Here is a 17,882-nt window from a genome sequence, read left to right as displayed (position 1 = left end):
GATCCAATCCTTTCACCTCAAATATACATTTGGGCAAGTTTGCTTTCTTAGTCCTTTTCTCGTTATGGAAACAAATTGCTATCAGAACATGTTTCAGAATAAGCCTTCCTTTGTCTTAGGTATTTGGGCCTAGATTAGTTATACTAATCGTCTTTTAAACCATAGGCAATTGGCTTTCTTCTTCTTGACACTTCTATTCATGATAGCAAAATATGGGAGTGTTTTGAAGTACAAGTTTCTGTGATTGGCCATGTTAGTTCCAAAAGGAAACCTCAGCATGTTACACAACTCCTTAATGAATATTCCAAGTTGTTCATATCAAAATCAAACTGAATTGATTATATGTACATATCAGTTAGATGACTAACCCTAGTCAACTTCTAACTCAAGGAAGTTCCATTTTACTTCAATATGTCAATTTACAACGAACGTTTGATAATTGCTCTTTCTAACAATTTAGAATGCAATGTTTGAAGTAACCTAGGAAGAGCTTTAACAAAGGAATGATCTTTCCCTTCGTTTATGAGAACTATTCCCAAACTACGAATTGACAAGATTGATCATCCTTATAGCTAATCCTTTCAAAGGTTTATAGCAGTAGATTTTAGTGGATAAGATTATAGACATCATTCAATAAAACTCCATTGGAGTTTTTTTTACTTATCCATAGAAAATAATCACCCTAATTAAAATTATTTTAGAAGGCTAGGATCCATATTTGGCTCCATGATGTGTAAAGGGATGCCATAAACACACCATGAAGTTAGTTAGATAGGCAAAGCCCTTTGCCAATTTCGATCACTACGAAATTCCTAGATCTTTAAGATTCATTGACTATCACTGGCATGTTAATCTCGTATTATGTTCATCTCAAACTCAATGATGGGGTCACCGCGGATCATTGAACAGATGGTGAATCGACCATACAAAATCGCATGGTCCCCAACTCAAGTTACGCTTGAGATTCGCGAGTTCCACATCATTCTCTACCTATAGTCTCAAATTGACGTGTCGGTTAACCACACGAGCTCAATCAACAAGTTATAAAGAGAATGTGCAACTTTTATGGATAACATAAGATTCACATTAAATAGATTGAGAATTAACCTTGCAAAATCGCATGGTCCCCGACTCAAGTTATGCTTGAGATTCGCGAGTTCCATATCAGTCTCAACTATATTCTAGATTGATGTGTCGGTTAACCACATGAGCTCCACCAACAGAATATAAAGAGAATGTGCAATTTTCATGGATAATATAAACTCACATTCTATTAATAAAATGGGATTTTGTTTTATACTTGTATTTAGAATACTTTTAGATTGACCATTATCGTTATCAAACCCTTTCGGTAACTCCATTCTCACAATGCAATAGGGTAGTGAGGGTGGTAAGCGCGAAGCATATTAAAAATTGACCTCATTAGGAATCGAAGAGACCTCCTTAAACCCTTACATTAGAATGGGTGAGCCTAGTCGAGGTAAGACTGACAATGTCAATATTTAAACACACGAGAGCGCATGCTATAACTTTCTTATACATATAATAGTCACAATTCTAATATATCTAAATACACGGGATAAATTTAAAACTCTTTTAATTTAGTTGTCTATTATTAATTCCAATTAATTGTGAGGACGCAATGTAACAATTAATAAATCATAACGGTGTAATATTCAAATTTATAAATCTCTATTATAAAAATATTAAATATTTAAATTCACTATTCAAATAAAAGATAAATATTCAAATTCAAATAAACACATTTAAATAATATATATCAATTATCAAATAAATATTCAAATTGAAAGAAACATATTCAAATAATATTTATCCATTATCAAATAATATTAAAATTCAAATAAACACATTTAAATAATATTTATCAATTTTCCATATTCAAAAACAATTTAAATTAGGTATTTATCCATGTTTATCAAAGCTACATATTCGAAAAATGACAAAAAATCCGAAACCCTAATTCTGCCGAGCTCACATCGTGAACTCCTAGTTCATGTTGTGAGCTGCGACTAAGGTTTTACACATTACGAAATTTTCAATTATTCTTCTTCCATTCAGTTTCAAACAAGTTTTTATAGAAACCATGGATCTAGGGTGAAAGTAACCATGAACCAATGTCTCTTATACCACTGTTGGGTTTTCTCTGCATCAAATACACTCTAAAACTAGGCAGTGGAAAAATCGAAACAACGATATACCTAAGTGTACATGCAACCTATAGATCTATGACTTCATGCTAATTACATCAACCCTAGAAAACTAAAGCATAAGTAAGAAAACATACCTCTTATGTAGCCATTGATCTCCATGCTTGAGATCTTGAAGCTCTATAAAATTGCTTGGATGAAATGACCCAAACCAGAACCCCTCTAATGGTATCACATCCAATGACACTAAAAAGTAGAATAAAAATAACTAGAAGAAGGGTCAATTTCACAAACCTAAAGGGGTTAGAAATCGTCCCTAAGAGGGGAAGGAAGAAAGGTTGGCGAAACTACAAGCCAATGTGCAAACATGAATGAAATCCTTAAGGCTCTATTTATAGCCTTGGATGCCTCATAGGGTTTTGTACTCCTTCCCATTTGGGATGGGAGCATAACCACAAAATTTCACTCCTTTCCCATGTGGGATGGAGTGGATTTCATCCAACCCTAATTCTATAAGGTTCTAGAACATTCCTGATTAACTAACTATCGATTAATGAACAGTCAACCCTTTAATTAATTAAACTGTTAATTAATTCCCATAATATATTTCCAATTAGTTTATAAATAATTATTACCTATAATAATTAATAAACCAAATTTTCTTTTATTTATTCTACTTAATTTGGGTTTTGAGGGCAACCCAAAAGAACCCTGCTATTATTAGAATTACGACCAACAGTTAATGATCTTGGACACTATTCCATCAGATTTCTTCTACCCGCCTTAGTCTTGGAAATGGAAAATAATCTAACGAAATGATAAGATGAAAAAAAAGAACACTTATGTTTTGTATGAGTATGCTTTATGGTATGAATGAAATGATTTTTTCTTAAAAATGATTGAAATGTTTTATGGTTTAAAACTATGCAGCTCACGAGACAATTTTCTTTTACGTATCTCTTTTGGGGTGGAGGGCGTTTCAAAACCGTGTACTTACCAAGTTGGAACTCGCTAAAAGAGGGATAGTTGTGGATTTTAGCCTTTTTAGTTCTTATAATCTTGTACGTGAATCTACAAAGAACATGTTCGTGACTTGTGTCTGGGCTAGAGGTTTGGAAGCTTATTGGATCTTGATGATATAGATTTGTCCATTATCATAATAGATTTGGAACACTTTCTCTCGACTATGCACCGAAGCTCTCAATCACCATTGCAACGCAAATTGGCCTATAGTCTATTTGTGGCTTGTCTTTAGTTCATATAAAACATTAGGAATGACAAGGTATTCAATAATGTTTCCTTGTGGCCCTCCAAATGGGGAAAGAAATCAATGCCATATATCCTATTTTAATGGATTAAGAATAGAAGTGGAAAGTGATTTCTTTGTCAATATCTTTCAATCGACATATTTGGTGTAATTTTCCTTTTGCATGTTGTTAACTTTTTCAATAAAATATTCCACGGTTCAAACAAAAAAACATAAAGAACAAAAAATATATTCCTACATTTTATATGTAACAAATTAAAAATATTATTAATCATACTTTTAGTTTGTTTTATGTTAGGAGTCCAGATGTAATTTTTGGATTTACTAGTTTGTAAAAAGGATCATCTTCTGTTCATTCTTGTCGTCATTAGCTTTTGATGTTGCACATGGCCATGGCCATGGATGCCTGAGCCTCCTCTTCTCTCATTTGTTTAAAACCCACTGCAAAATCCTGCCACCCTCCGCTGTCGCAGCCGGCCTCGCAATTCGACACCTGCCCCAAATGTCGATGTCACTTTGAGATTCGTTTCCCACCCTTCGCTCTCTTCCCTAGATAATAACAAATCTCTCTTCCACATCCACACTCCATCTCTCTCCCATTTTGCCATGGTGTCCTCGATTCTCTCATTTTCATGGCGTCTCTTACACCTGGGGTTCTATCCAAGCTCCTCCAAAACCTAGACAACCCAACCGCCAAAGTCGCCGGAGACCACCGCTCTCCTCTCCTCCAAGTCATCGGGATTGTTCCGAAGGATGACGTTTTCGATTTCGATAGGAAGAACAAAGGGTTTTATCTGAGAGTCTCGGATTCCATTCACTCAGCTTACGTTTCTGTAGCGGAGGCTGATGTTGATTTGATTCTGGGAGATAAGATCCAACTAGGTCAGTTCATACATGTCACTCGCCTCGATTTTGGCTCCCCTGTTCCGGTTCTTCGCGGCCTTAAACCGGTTCCTAAACGCCGGCCATGCGTCGGCGACCCGAAGGACTTGATCTCGAGTGATTCGTTAGTGATTCGGAGTAACAGTCGGGTTGATTTCTCTAAGAAGAAGAAAGAGGGAAAAGTGAAGGAGAGTAATAGTAATTCATCCAGAAGGCTTTCATTGGTAAATGTGAAGACTCGTGATGAACCGGAAACGAGAAGGTTGAGTCTGGATTACTCGTCGAGGAAGTCTTGGGACCGTAGTCCGGCGCCGGCGAGTAAACACCGCCGGTCTGGTTCAGATTCAAATGGCGGGTTGGGTACAAAATTCACAGAGCCTTCGTCTCCACTCTGTTCTACTCCGGTATATCTCAACTTTCTTTCACCATTATTATTACACTCAAATCCTGCATTAAATACTTGTTCATTGTAAAGGAAACTGCTTCGTAACTTGTACATTTCATGATGCCTTCGGATTAATGACTATATCATTAGCCTATTAAATGACCATTTTTCTGAACAGTGAACCTTAATTTCTTGAAATGGCCATTAATGTTACTTTATTGCCTTTTGATGTTGAGATTCATGTGGTTTTATTGTCTATTTTTAGATGTTTTTCAGCAACATTAAATTTTGTAACTTATGTTTGTTGATTTTTAGATATGTGTAAAGCAATACGAAAAGAAAGTGAAAATCACATGGAAGCATGAAAAGGAAATTTGTTTAATCTTACAAATTTGAAATATGCATTAGCAAAATGACATTGTGTAAATTTACAAATGATAATCGAGTAAAGAACTTGCTTTTTCGGTTTTGTTTTTATTTATTTGGTTTTTATATTTGGGGTTTTATGTGAAATCTTATGTAATTACGGTATAACCCGTTTTTGTTTATTGAACTTTTAATGTCAAATATTTTTCAAAAAACAATTATGATTTAAATTTAATTAGGTTTTTATTTTCTAAAAATAAGTCGATAATCTTTCTATATTATTTTACTTTTAATGAGTTTTTATTATATTTAACCTTTTATTTTTATAAAAAAATGGAATTTAATAATTTATCAAGTAGAGTTAAAGACCATACATTTTACTATTGTAAGGTTAATCTTATTAAAAAAAACTTGTATTTTCTATTTTTCCGGATTAAAACCTCTAACTTTATTTTTTTTCCTTGAAGTATTTTTCAAAATTTTCCAAAAAAAACCTTCAACTTTGTCTTTTTTTTATTATTCCAAAAAAAGCCCTCAACCTTCTAACTGGTTTTGAAGAAACCCTCAATTTTTTTACTTTAATCCCAAAAACACACAAAATATGAGGTCTTTTATATATTCAGCGGTTTCTTACATACCGACCTTAAAATTACTTAATTTGATTCAAAATTCAAAATGCACACAACTTTTTTTAAAACATATAATTTAAAATGTATTAATTACATTTCGAGCTACAATATTTATTTATTTTTTTCAGGTACGTTCGGGTAAGAAAGCTTCTTCAGTGAAGGATTTACCTCTAAAACCACCAAATTTAAATCTCCCACCTCTTAGAAACAAAAACATAATACTCTCCGAAAAATTAATAAACAAACCAATTAAAAAAGACTTGAAAACATCATTCGATTCCATTCCAACACCAATCCATCTCACCAAAATCCCAATCAATGCTAAAACGGCGTCGGATTCAAAAGTTTCATGGGATTCCGTTTCTCCTACAATCCGTGAACTCGGAAAGGTGTTTAAAATTTTTTTTATTTTATTATTGATTTTTATTTTATTTCTTTTTCGTGATTTTGATGTGCTAATATTTATTTGGAACGTGACATTTCTTAGGATCTTATTGGACGTAGGAATTTGGGATTTTCGTATGCGGTAAATGCTTTAGAAGAAACATCGGTCATTGAGAACATCCTTCAATGCATGAGGTACAAGTTTCGCAAATATAAAAATTTTATATGATTAATTATTTTTTTTATTGTATAAAATGACACTAGGAATGAACATTCGTTTAATTCGTTACGTAACAATTAATTTGTTATGTATTTATTTTTATTTTTTATTCAGTGAATTTGCAGAAATATGTGAACTTGCTGAGACCTCTACAAATCCCCTCGAACAATTCTTGAACTTCTATCAGAAGCTTCAAACCTCATCTGCCATGGTCAACGCCTTAATCGACTCAAAGTCAACTCTCCATAAACCAAAAAGTCAAGCAACATTATGGGTACAAGCTGCTTTACAAACTAACCTTGCAAAGTTTACTTTGTTCACAATGGAAGAAAATCAAAAGATTCCACAAACCGAGCGAAATTACCATATTGTCCTTGACACCGAGAAAATTCAAGTGGAGAACCGGTTACCCGAAAACAAGAAAAGCCCGAGAACAAACGAACCGGTTGCTTCTAGAACACGGTGTGTTGTCCCCATGGTGAAAAAAGAAAGGGTAGAATTGTCAGATGGAAGTAGTCGATTAAAGGAAACGGCGAACTTAGGTGAAAAACTACTTTTGGCATCGAGGAAATGGTTTTTGAATTACTTGGAAGTTTCTTTAAACAAGGGGTTTAAATTGACAAAAGGAGAAGAGTCGGGGGTTGCGATTTGTCTTTTGGGACAACTCAAAAGGGTTAATCAATGGCTCGATGATTCGGTTATTGGGGACGAAAAGGTGGAAAATTTGAGGAAGAAATTATATACTTTTTTGCTTGAGCATGTTCGGAAGTAGATTTTGCTAAAAAAAGTTATTCTTCTAGGACCCTGTGGACCATATACTGTCAGTATCACGAGAGATGTAAATCAGATGTTATCTGGTAGTTTAGGTCAAAAACAAATGACTAATGACTAAAGATGTGAAAGTGTAGGTGGCTCTAACTAAAACTAATGGAAGATGGAGAAAGATAAGTAGGAGAAATTAATTAATGTAGCTTTTCATTTTTATTTTGAGCAAAATGTATGACATAACTTGCTACTACTTTAATTTGACCACTAGAATGGTGAAGAAAATGATGCGTTTAGTTTGGTTTAGAAGCGTTTGGTGTTTATGTATAATGTATGATTCAAGCTTTTGGTTGAATACCCGTTATTTTAATGGGTATTTCTTTGTGGAAAGTTCAAATGGTGAATTCTATAGGGTTGGATTGAAGAAATATCAATGTACTTTTGTTGAGGTATTAATTATAACATTGTACTTTGAAAATCCTTTCTAATTATAGTAATGTCTTATATTTTCAAACAGTTGTCACAGTTTTAACAGGGTAGGGTGGATATTATAATCTGTCAGCAAAAAAGAAAAATGTTTAATGTGACCTTGTATTTGATATATTTTTAAAAGCAGAAGACCTTAATTTTTCTTATATGGATATTCATTATGGTTATATTTTTTGGACCAATTTATCAATTACTTATATTTTTTTGTTTAATCGGTGTCGCTGATTATATTTTATAAAGCAGTCATAAAATTTTCCAGTTAGTTGTTGACACTTTCTGACTTCCTTTTTTAAAATTTGATGGATGGAATGGAAACCTTCCATCTAAACTTGCACATTTGTGGTTACTGACTGGTCTTGGGTCGTTCTTAAAAAAGGTCCGGTCGTTTTGTGCTTGGTTTCGGAGCGGTCTGGTTTTTTTCGGACCGGTCTCTTTTGATCCAATCTTTTTTGGGATTGATCTCGGTCTTTTTTGGTCGGTCTCGCGGTCTTTCTGTGCATCTTTTTTGGTTTGGGTTTTTTCAGCCAGGTTTCAGTATTTGTTGGTTTTTTTAGTTTCGAGTTTTTACCTTAACAAATATGTGATTAATACCAAAATAACAAATTAAACTTTACTAAAAGTGATACATTTTAATGAAAAAAACAAAGAAAGAAACGAAGTTAGATAGTATATGATTAAAAATTGTATAATTAAGACAAAAATGACGTGTTTATAAAGACAACTATACATACTACTCTACTAAGCTACTCTGCATATAGTGTGCCAGGAGCCAACTCCTTGTCTTTCATACACAATAGCATACAGTGCGCCAGGAGCTAGCTCCTGGTCTTTCATACATATTGCCTAGGGCTAACCCTCGGGTCTTCCTATCATACATAATAACATACACTGTGTTAGGAGCCGCCTCCTGGTCTTTCATGCATTAAGCCTAGGGCTAACCCTTGGGTCTTCTTATCATACATAACATACTGTGTGCCAGGAGCTGCCTCCTGGTCTTTCATGCATTATGCCTAGGGCTAACCCCCGGGTCTTCCTATCATACATAACATACTGTTTGCTAGGAGCTGCCTCCTGGTCTTTCATGCATTATGCCTAGGGCTAACCCCCGGGTCTTCCTATCATACATAACATACTGTGTGCCAGGAGCTGCTTCCTGGTCTTTCATGCATTATGCCTAGGGCTAACCCCCGAGTCTTCCTATCATACATAACATACTGTTTGCCAAGAGCTGCTTCCTAGTCTTTCATGCATTATGCCTAGGGCTAACTCCCAGGTCTTCCTATCATACATAACAAAATGGGACGACATTGTGGCCGTAGACCCATACAAACAGTAAGGAGACTCACCTCGCACTGCTGAACTTTGCTGATAATCCTCTGGCTGCTGACCGACAACTCTTTGAACCACTGCTCCACTAGCTTCTCGATCTACTAGTATCAATATAACACTTAGTTCAAACTTAACTCTAGAAGTCAAACTAAGTCAACTCTGGTTAAAGTCAAAGTCCTGGTCAAAGTCAACCTTCCAATTGACTCGACTCGACGAGTCAACCAGTAGACTCATTGAGTCCTTACACTTCGAAGCTCTCAAAATACGACCCAACTCGCTGAGTCACCCCAGAACTCGTCGAGTTCAACGATCTCTGAGTCCCATCCTGTCCAACTCATTGAGTCACCACTCAACTCACTAATCTACGTCTTAACTAGAAGAGGTTGGGGGGTTCTGCGACCTGAGTCATCGAGTCCAAGAACAGACTCTGTCACACCCCGAAAACCGAAGGCAGAAATATTTTCGGGGCGGACTCCACATTGAGTATCAAATCCAATGCACATAGTAAGCAAAGTAAACAACCATTACATTACATATAGAAATTTACATTTGTTCAAAAATGAAGTTGTACAGTGTTATACATATGTATATATAAACAAAAGCAAGACATGTCTTCGATGCACTCCGTCTTCGGCAAAAGGATCATCGGGTACCTGTCTAATGCGGACCTAAGAATACAAGCAGTTTGAAAATCAACATAAAGCTCGTGAGTTCATAAGCGGTTTTGTTTTGTGAATAATGTACGAGTTTCCTTTTAGTTTCTGAAAATGCGACCCAAGAAAATCCCATATTTTCTTAAATGTAATGTTTGGTTAACTGTTAGGTTACATGGTTCTGGTTATGTTCAACTGTGATCCTAGGAAAATCCCATATTTTCCTAATGTGAAAGATGTATAGTGAAAACCTGGTTATCCTTGTAAAGTGCATGTTAGTTTACCAACCCGAAATGTAATGTAAAAGGATGTACACTGAAAATGTATTAGTTTTAACACGTTTATAAAACTAATAAATACCAAGTAAACTAGTTACTAAACCCATTATTACTAAAATGTAAATCTCTGTTATCCAAATTGCGAGTTCCATAACCATACTATAGACTAATTATGGCAATAAGTAGTCCATCTTACTTTATGACTTTCGTCACCCTTTAACCTTTCGGTTCGGCTGTAGCTAGCAGCCAGGTGCGGGTAGTCAGCTTCGTATAGATCTATACACTAAAGTCACACTCCATATCTAAGAGATTCTAGTTACGGGGGCGGTCCTCCACTCGCGTATCTCTGTGGAGTGTTCACCGAGGACGTGTCTCCAATTTATAGGAATAACAAATTTACTAGTAATAATACTGAAAGATCAAATGACTATCCTCCATTCGCGTATCTCTGTGGAGTGTTATCGAGGACAAATCCATGTTCAAATGTTATGCTTTTAACTATTATAACGTGGGAAAACATTTGTGAAAATATAAATACAACAATTTATAATGTATTTCACAAATAACATGATAATGTGTTTTGTAGGTTCAAACGGTTGTTTGTTACGACTGTCAGTGTTAAAAGCATACGTAATATAAAACAAAACATATATAAAACAAGTTTTGAGTACAAGTATTACTTGTACTTTTCTTGTATTCCCCCTAAAAATAGTGAAAATATTGAAAATGGGTAGGGGTATGAACTCACTAGACTAGTAAATGTGACGGTTTGGATGTTAAGCGATGGTTCGGGGCTTGATAACTTACGAGGTTCCTATGTAATATGAAATAATATCCAAAGGTATCTAATTAGACTTTAAAACACTAATTAGATATGATAATACACTCCAATGAGTGAAAACACTTCAGATCAAGTGTTTGGAGTGACCCGGGTGACATCTAAGGATGTGTGGGACTTGGGAAATGAGTTTACTCTTCAAGAGTAAACTCCTTATGGAGTTTTCGTCCCTAAACACTTTAAACACATGAGTTCATGTCCGTGAACTCATGGTTGAGGGTTTTATGGTGCTAAATGGCAAGATAACACTCGAGGAGGGTTGGTATGAATTTATCTAAGACATGGAAGTGGATTAAATCACCAAGATCACCATTAAAGGAAGTTTATGGCCCTAAACATGGAGTTCATGGCTGTAAGCTCCTATACCCTTCTTAAATTGATGATTTAATTGCCTTAGACCAATCACATGTGATTCAAATAATTTTTACAAGCCTTATGATGAATTTTGGGCACCATTTGACTTATCTTAATGAGTTTACAGCCCTGGAACCTATCTTTGGGAGTTTGTGGCCGTAAACTCTCAAATGAAGAGTTTTTATTATGTTTAAGGTCCCCAAATTGATTTTGGTTGGTTCTAGGATTTATTCCAAGGCTAATGGTGTGTTTACATGGCTTTTAAACACTTGAAAATGAGTTTACTCTTCATGAGGATGAGTTTACGGCCCAAGCATGTTCTTGGGCAGTAAAATCATGTTTACACCTCAAAAACCATGTTTAAGGTGTTCCACGTCTGAATTGGTAAGCCATAAAGTCATATCTAAGTCCCAAAGTTGGTTTGGAGGGGTTTTAAGGCTCAAAAACCCAATTTATTTGAGTTTACGACCCAAGCATGCTCTAGGGCCATAAACTCATGATGATGGTCCTAAATCAATGTTTAAACTTGGATTTGAAGGCTAAAGAGGTTGAATAACAAGTTAAGGAAGTTACCTTAAGGATTTGATGCCTTAAATCAATGTTTTTGGACCTTGAATTTGTATTGAGGAGAGAGGTTAGAGAGAGAGAGAGTAGTGAGAGAGAGCAAAAGCTTCAAATGGAAGCTTAGACCACTTTAAATAGTATTTAAGATTTGGACACGGCGGAATTTTACCCGATACCGACGTTATACGGGGCTTTTGGTCACACCGATCAAGTTGCCGTAACCCGATATGGTTAATTCTAAAAATTTTCCGATTACTAGAATGGGGTGTTAAAATAAGTTCAAAATGCGTTGGGACACCCATTAAGTCATAATAATAATCTCAAATTAATGACTTAATTTAATTTCATAAACGGAAATGAAATTGAAAACGACGAATAGATTATCGAAATAGGTTACGAAAAGGATTACAAATAATGGTACGAACTTCGGGTTGTTACATTATCCCCCGTTAAAGGGAATTTCGTCCCAAAATTTAGAATTAAGATACAAATCATGGATCTGGAAAGAGATGTGGATACTTCTGTTTCATTGAGTCTTCACGCTCCCAAGTGAATTCCGGTCCCCGCTTGGCATTCCAGCGAACCTTCACTATCAGGATGCGACTTTGTTTCGTGCGTTTGATCTATCGATCCATGATTTTGATCAGTTCCTCCACGAAGTTCAAGTTTTCTTTGATATCGATCTCATCTAAGGGAATCTTTAGGGTTTCATCTGATAAGGACTTCTTGAGATTTGAGACATGGAAGACGGATGGATGTTACTGAGCTCGTGAGGTAATCGAAGTTTATAGGCTATCAGACCGATCCTGGTGAGGATCTCGAAGGGTCCAGTGTACCTCGGATTAAGTTTCCCACGCTTTCCAAAGCGTACCATGCCTTTCCAGGGCGAGACCTTTAACAGGACACAATCTCCAACCTGGAACTCCAGAGGTTTCCGTCGTATGTCAGCGTAACTCTTTTGGCGATCTCGTGAAGCTTTCAATCTTTCCCGGATTTGGATGATCTTTTCAGTGGTTTCACGGATGATTTCAGGACCAGTGAGAGCACTATCGGGGAATCGACTCTTGGCTAGCTACGTGTCCCCTACCTCGACCCAGCACAGAGGGGATCTGCACTTGCTACCGTAGAGGGCTTCAAACGGAGCAACCTTGATATTGGTATGGTAACTGTTGTTATATGAGAATTCGATCAATGACAAATGTTTATCCCATGATTTTCCGAAATTAATGACACATGCCCTAAGCATGTCTTCCAGGGTTTGAATAGTTGTCTCACTCTGACCGTCGGTCTGAGGGTGATAAGCCGTGCTCATGTCTAGTTTAGTTCCAAGAGCCTTCTGGAGAGACTGCCAAAATCTGGAGGTAAACCTGCTATCTTGAGAAGAGATAATGGATGCAGGTACACAGTGCAGTCGAACTACCTCTTGGATGTAGATCCGTGCAAGTCTTTCCATCTTAAACGATTCTTTAATCGGGCTGAAGTGAGCGGATTTGGTTAAACGATCGACAATTACCCAAATGGTATCGTACCCACTCGAACACTTGGGTAACTTGGTGATGAAATCCATGGTAATCATCTCCCATTTCCACTCGGGTATCTCGGGTTGCTGGAGCAGACCCGAGGGTTTCTGGTACTCAGCATTCACTTTGGCACAAGTCAGACACTTGCCCACAAATGTAGCAATCTAGGCTTTCATGTTCGGCCACCAATATTGTTTCTTGAGATCTAGGTACATCTTGTCCGAACCTAGGTGAACAGAGTATCTGGTCTTGTGTGCTTCCTCCATGACAATCTACCTGAATCCTCCGGACTTTGGAATCCAGATTCGGTCCATGAAACAATAGACTCCATCACCTCTGATCTCAAGTTTCTTATCCATTCCCCTCAAGGTTTCGATTGATTTGTTCTCAGGTTTAAGGGCTTCTATCTGGGCGTCTTGGATTTGCATGGATAAATGGGAATGGATAGTCATCGTCAGTGTCCTCACTTTATGGCTTGAGCTTTCCTTTCAGCTAAGGGCATTTGCTACCACATTGGCCTTGCCGGGATGGTAGCGAATCTCGCACTCATAATCGCTGAGTAGCTCTACCCATCGCCGTTGCCTCATGTTTAGGTCTTTCTGATTGAGGATGTGCTGCAGGCTTTTATGGTCAGTGAAGATCGTACACTTGGTTCCGTAGAGATAATGTCTCCAAATCCTCAGTGCAAAGACTACGGCTCCTAACTCCAAGTCGTGCGTGGTATAGTTGACCTCATGTGCTTTGATTTGTCTTGAGGCATAAGCAATCACTTTTCCTCTTTGCATAAGCACACAGCCTAAGCCCTGATTAGACGCATCACAATAGACAACGAAGTCTTCTGTCCCTTCGGGTAGGGACAGAACAGGTGCGCTACATAAGGCTTGCTTTAACGTTTGGAACGCGGATTCTTGCTTTTCACTCCAACAAAAGGGTACACCTTTCTGTGTTAGAGTGGTTATGGGTTTGACGATTTTGGAAAATTTTTGGATGAATCTTTGATAATAGCCGGCGAGACCCAAGAATTGACGGATTTCTGTGGGTGTCTTTGGTGCAGACCAATTCTCTATCGCTTTAATCTTGGAAGGATCCACATGAATTCCCTCCTCGCTTACCACGTGACCGAGGAAAGTTACCTTCCGGATCCAGAATTCACACTTGGAAAATTTCACGTACAGCTTCTCGGATCTAAGGGTTTCCAACACTAACCTGAAGTGTTGCTTGTGGTCTTCTTCATTTCTGGAGTAGACAAGTATGTCGTCTATGAACACGATGACGAACTTGTCTAAGAAGGGATGGCACACCCGGTTCATCAGGTCCATGAACACAGCCGGTGCATTGGTTAGACCGAAGGGCATCACTACGAACTCGTAGTGTCCATACCGAGTCTTGAAAGCTGTTTTGGAAACATTGCTCTCATGAACTCGTAGCTGATGGTACCCTGACCGAAGGTCTATCTTTGAGAAGTAGCTAGCTCCCTGAAGTTGATCGAAGAGGTCATCTATTCGTGGAAGGGGATATCGGTTCTTGACGGCCAACTTGTTCAACTTGCGGTAGTCGATGCACATCCGGAAGGATCCATCTTTCTTCTTTACAAATAAAACCCGAGCTCCCCAGGGTGAAGAACTCGGTCTGATGAACCCTTTACTGAGTAACTCATTGAGTTGGCTGGATAACTCCTGCATTTCTGCTGGAGCTAGGCGATATGGAGACTTGGCTACCGGGGTAGCTCTAGTAATTAGGTCAATGCGAAATTCGACTTGACGTTCGGGAGGAATTCTTGGAACTCTTCTGGAAAGACATCAGGAAAATTACAGACTTTGGGGATGCTCGAGAGGTCTTTAATTTCCCTTTTCTCATTAATGACATGGGCTAGGAATGCTTGGCACTCCTTTCGCAAGAGCTTCTGAGCTTTGATGCAGGAAATGATGCGAAGGTTGGAGCTGAGTTTATCACCATAAATTATGAGAGTTTACCCGAAGGAAGGTCGAGATGGATGGCTTTTTCGTAGCACAGGATATCAACATAATTGGGACTCAACCAATCCATGCCAATGATAACATCAAAGTTCTTAATGGAGACTGGCATAAGATCGATGGGAAATGAATGATCGTTCAGAGTAAGGGTACAACCTATGAATACATCGCTAGCACTTTCTTTCTCACCGTTAGCCATCTCGATGGTAAACGTTTCGGTTAATGGTTGGGGGTTAGGTTTTAGTTTATGTTTGAACCAATGACTAATAAAACTTCTTTCAGCACCCGAATCGAAAAGAATACTAGCATAAGAGTTGTCGAGAAGGAACGTACTCGAAACAATAGTGGGATCGGTGACTGCCTCCTCCCATCCCATGGCTAGGACTCTCCCGGTATTATCAGTTGTCGCCTTCTTAGGGCAGTTCCTCTTGTAATGCCCAACTTCTCCACAGTTATAGCAGGTTTGACCAACACCTGCTCCAGAGGATTGATTTGCAGATTGGACTGGTGCCTTGTAGAATCGGACTGTGTGCCCCTTTTACCACAATTGGTGCATATTAGGTCACGGCAGGGGCCAGGGTTATGGTGGTATTTGCACTTTTCACACAGAGGAAGGTTACCAGCATACCTACTGGTAGGGGTTTGGGTTGTAGATCCCACAACAGAAGCAGCAACAACGGGGGTAGTAGCAGCATGGAATGCTACAGTCTGCTGTTTCTTTGAGGATCCTTGAGAAAGTTGACCTTTCTTCTTCTTCCAGAACCTTCTTTTCTCACCACTAGTCTTGGTCGGTTCGGGGGTGGCGGTTGTTCCCTCAACTTCATCACTGTGATCAATCAGGATATGGGCTAAACTTTTGGCAATATCATATGTATCCGGCCTTGCAGATAAGACGTTTCCTTTGGTCGGTTGGGTCATCCCCCAAATAAATCTCTCTATTTTCTTACTCTCCGGGGTAACCATTCCCGGACAGAGCAGTGCCAGATCATCAAACCTCGAGGTGTATGCAGCAATATCGGAACCTTTCATCTTCAGGTTCCAAAGCTCGTGCTCTAACTTCTAAATTTCGCCCCAAGGGTAGTATTCAGCTAGAAGGAGTTCTTTAATGGCTTCCTAACCCATAGCATTAGCTACAGGTAGGGTCAGGGATTTGACTCGGCCGTTCCACCAAGTCAGGGCTTTGTCACTGAAGGTACAGGCTGCGAACGTTACTTTATCGGATTCCGAACAAGCACAGATTTCAAAGATGGACTCGATTTTCTCGAACCATCGAGTGAGGGAAATGACACCTCCAGTGCCATCAAAGAAAGTGGGTTTTGCACTCATGAAATCTTTATAAGAACCTCCTTTTCGGCATCCTTGACTATCTTCTAGGTTTTGGGGCTGGGACCACCTCCTGCACTACCAGGTTTCATTTGTGACACGACGGCTGTCACTGCGGCAGTAATGGCTGTTTGAAGCGTTGCGAGGTCAATTTGAGGAGAAGGTGGTGGTGGAGGGTTGTTGGTCTTTGAGATGGGTCTCTTTCTTGGAGGCATCTTGATCTAATAAGATCAAGAAAGAGAGGATGATAAGTCCTCCGAATTGAATCGAGAGATATGATGGATATATATTCCGAATAAGCGATAAAGCAGGAAAGAGTTATCAAAACATATAATTTATCGCTAAGGAATGATCAGGGAACATCGTGTGAATGAGGATTTCTACAAAGGATTGGGTCGAGAAATACTCCCATAGTATTTCGTGATTCGCTACGACCATGGTTCGATGTTTGGGATATTAGGGTAAGTTTTAGGCATGCTGAACACCACAGTCACTCCCAAGCACATGTTGGCCGTGTCTCGAATGAATATAGTTGGCAAGGCTATATTGATCCAAGACACGAATACATAACTGCCTAGGTTTAACCCTAGCATACATCACCCATTTACTTATGTTTTGTTCTACTTGTAGTTACGGATCTCGACGGTTAGGTATACTTGTATACTTTTGAAAATCCTTATACTTTGAAGGATACTTTTAGTTCAGAGCACTTAGGCCCCTTAGTGTTTATAGTTTTATACCATGTAAGGTTTGGTACACTTCATTCACTATAAACAAGGGCTCTGATACCAATCTGTCACACCCCGAAAACCGAAGGCGGAAACATTTCCGGGGCGGACTCCACGTTGAGTATCAAATCCAATGCACATAGAAAGCAAAGTAAAGAATCATTACATTACATATAGAAATTTACAGTTGTTCAAAAATGAAGTTGTACAGTGTTATACATATGTATATATAAACAAAAGCAAGACGTGTCCTCGATGCACTCCGTCTTCGGCAAAAGGATCATTGGGTACCTGTCTAATGCGGATCTGAGAATACAAGCAGTTTGAAAATCAACATAAAGCTCGTGAGTTCATAAGCAGTTTTGTTTTGTGAAAATGTACGAGTTTCCTTTTAGTTTCTGAAAATGCTACGACCCAAGAAAATCCCATATTTTCTTAAATGTAATGTTTGGTTAATTGTTAGGTTACACGGTTCTGGTTATGTTCAACTGTGATCCTAGGAAAATCCCATATTTTCCTAATGTGAAAGATGTATACTGAAAACCTGGTTATCCTTGTAAAGTGCATGTTAGTTTACCAACCCGAAATGTAATGTAAAAGGATGTACACTGAAAATGTATTAGTTTTAACACGTTTATAAAACTAATAATTACCAAGTAAACTAGTTACTAAACCCATTATTACTAAAATGTAAATCTCTATTATCCAAATTGCGAGTTCCATAACCATACTATAGACTAATTATGGCAATAAGTAGTCCATCTTAC

General features: G+C 38.0%; 1 protein-coding gene across 1 annotated transcript; it reads left to right on the top strand.

The window, feature by feature from the left end:
* The first annotated feature begins 3,813 nt into the window (after positions 1–3,813).
* LOC145040942 (elongation factor 1-delta, putative (DUF936)) lies at positions 3,814–7,494 on the top strand. Its single transcript, XM_078988827.1, has 4 exons — positions 3,814–4,721; positions 5,826–6,086; positions 6,185–6,276; positions 6,416–7,494. The coding sequence occupies exons 1-4, from the start codon at positions 4,068–4,070 to the stop codon at positions 7,071–7,073; spliced, it is 1,665 nt and encodes a 554-aa protein (XP_078844953.1). The 5' UTR covers positions 3,814–4,067; the 3' UTR covers positions 7,074–7,494.
* Positions 7,495–17,882: the final 10,388 nt, after the last annotated feature.

This window comes from Lactuca saligna, chromosome 1, assembly GCF_052625555.1.
Source record: "Lactuca saligna cultivar CGN05327 chromosome 1, ASM5262555v1, whole genome shotgun sequence".
In the NCBI taxonomy this organism is placed as follows: Eukaryota; Viridiplantae; Streptophyta; class Magnoliopsida; order Asterales; family Asteraceae; genus Lactuca; species Lactuca saligna.
This window is presented reverse-complemented; position numbering and strand designations above follow the sequence as displayed.